Consider the following 10,643-nt stretch of genomic DNA (forward strand, 5'->3'; position numbering starts at 1 on the left):
TTTTTAATGATTTTTTTTTTTTTCCCCCGTTTGATTGAATTTCCGAGGCGGGGCCTGGAACAGCTCATTTCGCTTGTACAAAATGCTTTTTTTTGTCCCGACTGAGAAGATGTTTCTGGTGACAACCGGGCAGCGACCGAAGAGAAGGCAGGTCGGGCCGGGGATGCCCGGCTGCGGAGCATCGCTGCCCGGGGGGGTTCCCGCAGGGAAGCGCCCGGACACCCTCCCTCCCCGCTCCTCCCCACCTCCAGGAGAGGTGGAAGAGAGGCAGGAGCTTTTCCCCAAAGGGAAAAAATCCCTGGGGACAACCCTACCCCCCGACTCAGCCAAGTCCCGCTCTCGTCTGGCAGCTCCATCTGCCTCTGCTAGCTGCCCGGAGATCACCCGGGGATTTTCTGCCGCATCTCTGGACTTGCACCCACCCCTCGGGGAGACGAGCTCGGCTCTGGGAGCCGTGGAGCACCCCCACGCCTCCCGGGGAGCTCCCCATCTCCCACCGCGGAGCCCCGACGGCCGCGGAGCCGCAGCGTCTCCCGCAGCCGCCGGTGGAGCCCGGAGGAGGCTCTGGCGACCTGTGCCGGTCATCGGGGGAGAGAAATCCTGCCCGCAGGACACTCGGGCTTTTTTTCTTTCTTTCTTTCTTTCTTTCTTTCTTTCTTTTTTTCTTTCTTTCTTTTTTTTTTTCCTTTCTTTCTTTTTTTCTTTTTTTTTTTTTTTTTTTTTCCCCCCAAAGGCAAAAGGAAACGAAACAAACCGGGTACCACTTTCCAAAGAAGCCAATAATAGTCCTGGGGGGTCTCCTCGGTCGAACCTCTGGAAGGGGACGGGGACGGTGGGGTGCCAGCCCCGGGAAGGTGCGGGCTGCTCGGCTCCGCGGCCGCCGCCCGAGACCCACCTTCCCCCGGGGGAAGCTGCCCCGGAGGGTCCGCTGCGGCGGGGGGTCCCCGGGGAAAGCGGGGCTGGCCGGGCTGCGACCTCCTCCGGCTTCTCTTTTGCTACAGCCCGACACCTTTGCTTTCATTTTTGGACTTTCGGAGTGGAGGCACGGGAGTTTTTTTCCCCGGGGGAAGGAGGGCGAGCGGTCGGCCAAGGTAGGGCCCGGCCATCCTCTTCCTCGGCCCGGGCCGTGGGGTTGGTTCCCCGCGGCTCACCGAGAGTCCTGCTGCCTTCTGGGGGTGAGGCTGGGGGGCAGCAGGTCCCTGGAGCCCCCCGAGGGCAGGTTCCCGGGTGGGCACGGCTGCAGATCCTCCTTACCTCGGAGCTCCCCGGAGGACACCACACAGTCTCGCTCGAGGTCGTTGCTGTTGCCCGCGCCTCGCTTTTTGTCCTCTTCTTTCTTCCACTTCATCCGCCGGTTCTGGAACCAGATCTTGATGTGCCTCTCGGTCAAGTTCAACATGACAGCCAGCTCCACCCGCCGCGGCCTGGAGATGTACTTGTTGAAGAGAAACTCCTTCTCCAGCTCCAGCAGCTGCGCCCGGGTGTACGCCGTCCTCGTCCGCTTGTTCTCCTCCGGCTCCACCACGTAGGATCCCCCTGGAGAGAAGGGCAGAGTCAGCCCCGGCCCCCCCCGGCCGCCCCCTCGGGTTGGGGCTGGGGTGGGGGACACGTCCCCGCAGCCCTACGCGGCGCGGAGGGTACGCGGGGCGCAGCGAGGCGGGTGGTGGTGGCGGCAGGTGCGACTGCTGGTGGTTTATTTTAGCCTAATTTACATTTATTTTTTTTTTGCCTTATAGGAATTTGGTTGAAGTTTTCGGGGAAGTGCTGTTTCTCAAGCCGGGAGGGCTCAACAGTCACTGTTGGTGTGTTCCTGAAAGCTGCGAAGGGCTCCTGGATCCAGGGCCTGGCAAGTGCTCAGGTTTGCGTGAAAGGGAAAGGGAAAAGAAAAAGGAAAAGGGAAAGGGAAAGGGAAAGGGAAAAGAAAAAGGAAAGGAAAGGGAAAGGGAAAGGAAAAAAGAAAAGGAAAAGGAAAAGGAAAAGAAAAAAGAAAAAAAGAAAAAGAAAAAGAAAAAGAAAAAGAAAAAGAAAAAAGAAAAAGAAAAAGAAAAAGAAAAAGAAAAAAGAAAAAGAAAAAGAAAAAGAAAAAGAAAAAGAAAAAGAAAAAGAAAAAGAAAAAGAAAAAGAAAAAGAACTTCTTCCCCCCAAAACCAAAACAAAACGGAAAAAAAACCCCAAACAAACAAACAAAAAAGCCAACCAATACCCCCAACCAAAGCAATAATAATGATGATGATGATGATGATGATGATGGTGATAATAATAATAATAAAAAATTACTTTCGTGTGTACCACACACCCACAAGCAACCGAACGAAACATAATTAAAAAAAAAAAAAAAAAAGATAAATGTCACCTCTCCAGCAAACGACCGGGCGCAGAAGGCACCGGCCGGTGGCGGCGGGGTCCCGGGGAGGCGGCGGGGAACCCGGCGGGGTCTCGCCGCGGGCACCAGGCGGCACAGGCCGCAAAAAGGGGGGGGGGGGGGAAAGCTCAGGGAACGGGAATTTGGGGCGGGGGGCAGCCTTCTCCGGGGATATCGCCACGGAGCATCCCTGGGCCCGCGGAGGTTTCGCTCCTTCCCGGCCGCCGGGCCCCCCCGCGGGAGGTTAACGCGGGTGGGCTGCGGGGTCGGGAGCGGGACCGGGGTGGGGAGCGGGACGGCAGCCCCTCCTTTTCACCCGGTTAGTGAACCCTTGGATTTCTCCTTCCCGGAAAGAGCGACAGGAGCGGGATGGCCATTCCCCACGCTGCCTCCACCGTCCTGCGTGGGCTCCGGGCCGGCGGCGGCAGCGAGAGGGGCCGGGGGTGGGCACAGAAACTCCCGGCCGCTGCCGCCGAGGGCTGGGTCCGGTTTTCGGTGGGGATATCCATCACCTGCAGGGAACGGTGGTTTAAACCGCCAGATGGAAACAGCCATTGCAAGAGACCTGCGCCGGCTCCCCCGCCTCTCACCTTCCTGCTCCACGATTTTATACATATAATGGTTAGAAACATAAACCTACGTATACAAACTTACGTGAGTGTATGTATATTTAAAGATATGTATTAAAAAGACATGTGTATACACAAAAAATGTTTGTAAATACAAACCTATGTATATACACCTACGTGTATATACATGAAAATAGGTTTTAAAATAAACGTTTACGCATAAAAGTGTTTGTAAATACAAAGCTCTGGACACACACGATGCGTGTGTATGGAGCTGAAAAAAAAACTTTCTTCTGTTACGGTAAATTAAACTAGCGGCTTCTCTGGGTGCCTTTCCCTGGCACTAAAAAGGCAAAGCCCCGCAGAATCCGTGGACGCCCAAACCCCAAGGGTTTGCATTAAAAAAAAAATAAATCCTTAGGCTATATAGTTGGTAAAATATACCCTACAAAACATCCCGGGGTTTGGCTACGAGGGTGGCAGAGCCCTGTGCCCTTTTCGCTGCCCGGGCGTGCCCCGTGTACCGGTGCCCGCGTGTGCGTGTGCACACCCCGCGTGCAACGTGGAATGGTGCAGCACAGCCCTGCCTGCACCTCCCGGGAAAAGTGGGAAGGAGAGGGAAGAGTTTTCCGCTTTTACCGGCAAAGTTTCGTTTTGCTGCTCGTTTTGTCATTCCTCGGGTACAGCAGACAGAGGGGAAAAAAAGGGGTAGTTCGAGAGTTTGGCTTTATATTATTATTTTTTTTATTTTATTCCCGAACTTCATTCAACCCGAGGAAAACGATCTGATTTTTGTCTCCACACCCCCCCCCCCCCCCAACCCCGGCACAATATCTGCCGCCGAGTTCCTCTCCCCTTCCCAGCGGAACCGCCTCCCCCCCTCTCGGTCCGCCCCACGCAATTCCCAAACTATTTCGTGGCGATTTTAATACTCCAGTCCTTTTTTTTTTTTTTTTTTTTTTTTTTTCCCCAACTGTCTATTTGAACATAAGCCATTAATATAATATTTGCCGTAGAGGCGTGACAAAGGCGCGGGACACGATAACATTGTGCAGGCAGAGACAGAAATATTGTTGGGCAGCGGAACTTTCTGCCTAGATAGAGTTTCTTCCCCTGGCTGGCAGCTCGGGTTCGTTTGTGTATTGTTTCCCCTGCCCTGGGGTTTTTCACCTGGAAAAATGCGATTATTGCTAAAACCCACCGACAAGCAGGACAACGGGGAGGGGGGGCGGGAGGGGAGACGGGCTCTGCCCCCCCCCCCCCCCCCCGGGGCACCGGGGAGTCCCGAGAAGCAGCGGAGAGGAGCAAGGCGGCTGCCCCGGGGGTTTCGGGGGGGTTTAATTGGAGCCTTGCCTGCCCCTTTCCCCTCCCGCTCCACTTCGGGGGTGTCTCCGCCCCCCCCCCCCCCCCCGACCCTCCGTCCCCCCCCTGCGGAGCCCACCGCGCCCGCGGAGCGGCCGCACCCCCGAATCCCTGACTACGGCGCCGATGGGTTCATCGGTGAAAAAGAAATCGTTAATAATCGCTCAGGGCTTGGGCAGAGCGGAGAACCGGCTCCCAGCCCGGGGGTCCTACCCGACGGTAGCAGCCCCCCCAGCGGTGGGGCTTGAGGGGCTGGGGGGGGGGGGGGGGGGAAGGAACATCCCGGGAAAACGACCCTCCGAGCCGTGGGAGCAGGATAGGTGCTGGGGGAAGGTTTCCAGCCCGCCGAGAGGGATCGAGGTAGAAGGAGGCGACGGAGCTTACCGGTCCACTGTCCCCTCCAGGAGTGGGATTTGGTGGATTTCATCCAGGCGAAAGGCACCTGCCCCCGGGGCTCCTCTATCGGCCCCGCGTCCGCCCCGTCTGCGAAAGGCAGCGCGTCCTGGTGGGGAGGAGGAAGATGAAGGTGGTGGTGATGGTGATGAAGGTGGGAGACCCCGGCATCTTCTGCGATGGGGGGCACCTCGTAGGGTGAAACGTCCGGCGGGCTGCCTTGCTCGAGAGCCCCTAAGGCGCTGGGATAAGGAGCCTGCTGCCTGCCCACGTACAGACACGCGGGGGGGCTGGGGTTAAAATCCTGCGTTTGGGCTCTCTGAAAAGCGCACGACTCCTTGTAGAGCTGAGCCGAGGCGTAATACTGCTCCTCCGCGTTCATGGCGAGCCGGGGCCGCGGCGTGGGGTGGCGGCGGGGGGTGTGGGTGGGTGTGGGTGGGTGTGGGGGGGGGTGGTGGTGGTGGGGGGTGTTTTCTCGCAGCTTAGGGACACATAGGGGCTGCTCCAGCTCCCGGTGCCCGGGATGCCTCTTTGACAGCTCGCCTCCCCGCCGGCTCCCACCGCCCCTGCCCGCCTCCCCATAGGCGCCGCTCCCCCCCACGTGAGTTTTCCCGCAGCTCTCCGGGGCGGGGCGCGACCCATAAGAGGCCACCCGGGGTGGGTCCTGTCCCGCAACCCCCTTCCCTTTAACAAGGACAGGACCAGGGACATCCCCCCCCCCCCAAAAAAACCCCGCTCCGACCCCGCCGCGGGGTGCCGCTCCTTGCTTTGGGGCCAGGAATCCCACGGTGGGGGCTTGCGGGAACGGGGAGGGGGGCAGGGGATTGCCCCTAAACCCACCTTTTTCTTCCCTCTTCGCTTGCCCAAGGGTTGCTCATCCCCCAGCCCACCCTCCCGGACCCCCAGGCTCTGGAAAACCCTCGGGGGTGGTGATGGGGGGGGGGGGGGAGACACGGCTCCTGGAGGAGTTTGGCAGCAGGGGGCTTTTGGCCGCGGGGGCATCTCGGTCAGGGATGCGGGTGTCTGGGTGCTCCCCGAGTGGGGAGGGTCGTTCCCTCGTGGGGACCCGTGTGCTGGAGCCCTGGGAACAGGCAAAGACGGTTTCGCTGCCTGCTGACCCCCTCTCCCTCCTCTTCCTCGGGGGGGGATGCGGCCAGTGGGGACCACAATGCTATCACCGGAGCGAGCGATAGGCAGCGGATTGTTTGCCCAAGGGGTAAATTTGGGAGCCTTCCCCATGGCTTGAGCTGCAATGTGTTGACCCTCGGAGATAATCTGCTCCGAGCTGGTGCCGGTTGACTTGGTGACGAGGTTATGAGGAGGCGGAGAGCTACCGAAAGGGACAAAGATCATTTCCCTGCTTTCGGCCCGCCCGTCGGGGTGCGCACCCAACGCTCCGTGGGGAGCAGCTCCATGGGCCCGCTGCGGGTGGCTCGGCTCAGCTCGGGTAAGCCCAGCCTGGCTTGGTTCGGCTCGGCTAAGCCCGGCTTGGCTCGTCCGATGGCGATACATCCCCCGAGCTGGCGGGGCAGGAGGCTGCCGGTACCTGGCTCCTGCCCCCGGTTCCGTGGGATCATAAACCCGCCCAGTCCATTACACTTAAAATGAGTTTCCGCTCCGAACCCACGCGGGTCCCTCGTCTCTGAGAAAGCACACCGAGCCTTTGATTCAATATTGAGCCATTAAGCGATTGCTTTCCCAAGCCATTTAACAGCAGCTCTTATGGATAAATAAACAAAAAAGGCTGTAAACCAATTATAGCACGGATAGTGAAAAAGTATTTTATTAGAGGGAATTACCGATAGACATCGCTGCTGCTCAGGCTCGCCCCCCTCCCGGTGCCCTCCCTCTCCATCCCCTGGCATGCTGGGCGAGGTATGAGCCCTTCCCCGGGGCTCGCAGCCGGTGTGCGGCCGGGGGGGATGCTCTAGGCCAGGCCAGCTCCCTTAGAGGTGGGTTGTCCACCCCAGCCCAGCACCCACGACGCCTCCCCTGAGGTCTCTTGTCCTTTGGTTCAGCGACTTTTTGTGCACTGACCCCAGGCCAGCACCCTCAGCCCCTTCCCCAGCGAGCTGCTCCCCAGAACATTTACAGCCCCGGGTTTTCCACAGGGAACAGGCACGGACAAACAAATGCGAGGCCATAAAACCCAGAGCAAATTGATTCATCTCCAGGGAGGACCATTACTCGGTGTCTTAATGCGGTCCTCTCTCTATAACGAACGTTTCTAAATAGAGCAAACACTTCCCCCCTCCAAAGTAAATGAATTTCGTATAATTTACAGCTAATTCTCTTTCATTCTGCCTGCGTGAGCAGGCGATAAGGGCATGCTTTGCCGTGCTAACAACAAGACGGCGAGCTGCAGTGCAGGAAAAGGGCCCCGCTGGGTGTCCTGGCACTGGGGACCCTGGCCAGAGGTCCACAGGGTGGGGAGCTGAGCCCAGGGATCACCGCTGCCTGCCTCCTCCTCCCGGGATGCGGTCACTGAGATCTGGCCAAAGATCTTCCCAGCTAAAGCCTCTGAGCTCTGAGTGGGTCCCACCCCAGTGCCTACTTGGTGTGGGAAACGGGTGCTGGAGGGGACAGGTGGGAGCGATGGGAACGGCCCCGCTCACCCCAGCACCGGGCTCTGCAGACACCGCTGTGCTGACTCAAAAGTCCAGTCACCCCATACCCTCTCCCTAAATGACGTCCCTACGCATCGTCTCGGGCAGTCGCAGCAGGGTGTGCACGTGAGATACCACAGTCAGATCTTCTCCCAAACTCCCAGAGTTTTCTGCTCCGGGGGTTTCCTAAGCCACATGGATGTTACAGTTCTCAGTTGATTCTTCCACATCTTAAGTCTCCCCTGAAACCTTACTTAAACTTTTGCCTCCCACCACCTTGTGGCAAAGTGTTCCCCAGATGAACTGCCGCTGCGTGAGGCTCTGCCACCCTTTGCTGACCTTGCCCCTGCCTGCCTTCCAACCAGAAGACCCTTGAGATGGCTCCATGTAAGAAATTAAAAGGTGTGGCGTTGCCTCTTTAGCTCGTACGTGGATCCTGCGAGGTCAGCAGCACCTCAACACTTTGAAGAGTGAGCCCAGGGACTCCTGCACACACACTGTCATCTCCTGGTGGAGAGCTTACCCTGTCCTGACTCTTCAAGTCTGTGGTTTTGGCAGGTGTGGAGTGACAAGAAACTTGGCCACACTCAGTCCACAGGTAACTGTGCAAAGAAAAGGCGGCTGAGACAAACATGTTTATTCCCACTGATAAACATACAACAGAGTTTTAACGATTGAAAACAGAGAAAAGAAAAGTAAGGGACATGTTGCACGCTAGAACAAATTAACAACGGATCGAGCAGATTCTCCCTCACCTTAAAGCCTGGCTGGGAATATCCTGCAGTTCAGGTGGAGGTCCTGTACTTTACCTGCGGTAGGAAGTTTTTATGGAAACTGCCAAAGATCTTGGGGATATTTATGCCTGCCACGTTTAGATCACCTAGTTTCATCCACGGGGCTGGAAAGCTCACACTTCCAGCTCTGCATTGCGTCTGATTCATGAGCATGGTCCCACAACCATTAATCCAGTCATAGTCCATGCTGGAAACAACCCCAGTAGATCCAGGTTGTTTCCTCTAACAGCGCTTTGCTCCTTTGAGATGATTTTTCTGGACAACTCAATGGTCTCATTAAAGTTGCGGTAAGAATCTACTTAGAAGGTAAATCCTTATAGCAAGTTTGTTATTCCAAGAGATTAAACAAAAATGAGTCCTTCAGTCTGTATCAGTAACTGAAGGATGATGGTGATTAGCAGCAGTGTTGAGTAGAACAGGCGGGTTGTAATTATCCTCACCACAAGCACAGGAATTCAAATATTCGAACACCAGTAACAAATGTTTCAAGTACTCAGCTGTTGCTGTCCGACGGTAAGATCACACAATAACCACCCTGCAGTACTTGAATTACCATATTAGTTTCAAGTGTGTTTTAAGGACTTGTTAAGACCTGATTGTATTCCTTTAGCTTGGTGTCTGCCTGACAGAGAAGAAGTTGTCTGCACAGTTAACCCTTATTCCATATTCTATGAAGCCTAAAACTTTACCATATAATCCAAATGTGTTTGAGTGCCCATGGGTTTGGAAAGTCAAGCCACATACCTAATGTATATGCAGTTTTAAAATGTATGCCAACATATACAACATGCCTCCTGAAATTCAATGGCATTTTCAATTATCTTACCTTTAAATGGTTAATTTAGGAGCTTAACGTGAGTCACTGTACTTTGACAGCCTTGTCCACTTCTTCCCCAGTAGTGTCTGACAGACATCACTGCAGGCTGCTGAGATCAGTGAAATGTAAAACCATCTGGACACAGTATTTTTTTTTTTTTCCCCCCTAGGATAGGTGGCAGGAACATTTTGTTTGCCTTTCAATGCAAATAATTTGTGAACCCCTACTCAATTAGTTCCCTTTCCCACCATGACCGATGGTAATTTCATCATTCCTCCCACCTCCCTGGCTGTCGAACTAGACTATAAAATAGTAGGGAGTACCGTTCAGCCACAATTCCTTATAGTAATCTGGGTTGATTTTCTATATCTGCATAGTATTTAATGACTTCTCAGTGGTGAACTGCTTTCCTGCAATTCACATTTAGACAGAAAAGAGGTACTGAAGGTGAGTGGAACATACTTAAAACAATCTCTTTTTCTCTCCCATCTGTTCTCAAACCAACAGGGAAACTGTATCCATGGCAAGGGCTGGCAGTGGGAGAAGGAGAAGTTGACTGGGAAACAGAGCTTTCCCAGGGATTGATTTTTAACCCCCCACCCCATGGCTGTATCTAGCAGAAAGGTAACCTTTCACAAAGCTGGTTAATAATCAATAACCATGGGAAAACAAAGCTGTCTTTCCCTTTTAGCACTAACGATAAAAACGAGAGCACGAACTATTCCACCTGCCTTAAAGTAACACTGGTTCATCAGCTTTTTTTTTTTGGCAAGAAGATTTTTTTTGGTCTCTGAGCGATTCTGCATTCGCACACGGCAGCTTCGGTTTGCTCTTCCCACCACGCGTTCAGCTTCTTCACACCGTAGGCGTGAGCCACATCTTGAGCTGTAGGAAGACACGTTTACATAAGCTGTTTTGAGTAAGACCTTGTCCAGGAAATACGTAGGAAAGTTGCCTTGGGAAAGGCTGAGAGTAAAAGAGGATCTTATATGCGTAGTCTCTTTTTACACTTTCTCTTTTACACCTTTTAATTTTCTTCTCACCCACTTGACATTCATAATTTCATCTCCTGGTAGGAATATTGCCTATCACCAGGGAAGCACAATTTCATTGCCTTGTAAGAAGAGTTGAGGAACTACTTTAAAATCCTGTGAACCTTTCCACTGAAAACAAAGCAATTTCATGTTGTTTCTGCCCCCCACAACTTTCTATTTTCTACTTCATGTTTATTCTACCAGATAAGAGTAGGAAAAAAAATATATTTAGATAGTTACAGATAGATGAATTCAGGGCAGAACTATAACCCAGACAGAACTCTTCCTCACACCCCTTGCCTGCTTGATCTTTCCCCTAGACCGCAGGCTCTTTGGGACAGGGCAGGTTTTGGGCTCAGCCGGAGCCTGGCCGCGCAGGTAGCACCTGGCAGTTCTCACCATAGCCCTCCCCTTTTGTTTGTCCCTTTTAACTTTACTGGACTTCAACCATTTGGGCTGAAATTTTCCATTCGGTATCTCTGCCTCTCACCAAACACATGGGGAAACTTTCCTTAAGATTGTTTGGGTGATATGGAAGTGAAGCTGGGAAATGGTGACGCGCTGGAGCTGGCTGCGTGGGGAGGGTGCAGAGTCGCTGGCTTTGCAAGTCTCTGAAAACAAAAGCAACAGATGTATGGCTGATCCCGAACTGGAGTAGAGGACTGGAATACCTGACATCTGGAGACAGCAACCCCGCACATAATTT

General features: G+C 54.2%; 1 protein-coding gene across 1 annotated transcript; it reads right to left on the reverse strand.

Moving 5' to 3' along the window:
- Positions 1–1,147: 1,147 nt before the first annotated feature.
- On the reverse strand, positions 1,148–5,068 carry PDX1 (pancreatic and duodenal homeobox 1). Its single transcript, XM_049822886.1, has 2 exons — positions 4,678–5,068; positions 1,148–1,536 (listed from the first exon to the last, which is right to left on the reverse strand). The coding sequence occupies exons 1-2, from the start codon at positions 5,066–5,068 to the stop codon at positions 1,148–1,150; spliced, it is 780 nt and encodes a 259-aa protein (XP_049678843.1).
- Between the last annotated feature and the right edge of the window lie 5,575 nt (positions 5,069–10,643).

Source organism: Accipiter gentilis, chromosome 19 (assembly GCF_929443795.1).
Source record: "Accipiter gentilis chromosome 19, bAccGen1.1, whole genome shotgun sequence".
Taxonomy (NCBI): domain Eukaryota; kingdom Metazoa; phylum Chordata; class Aves; order Accipitriformes; family Accipitridae; genus Astur; species Astur gentilis.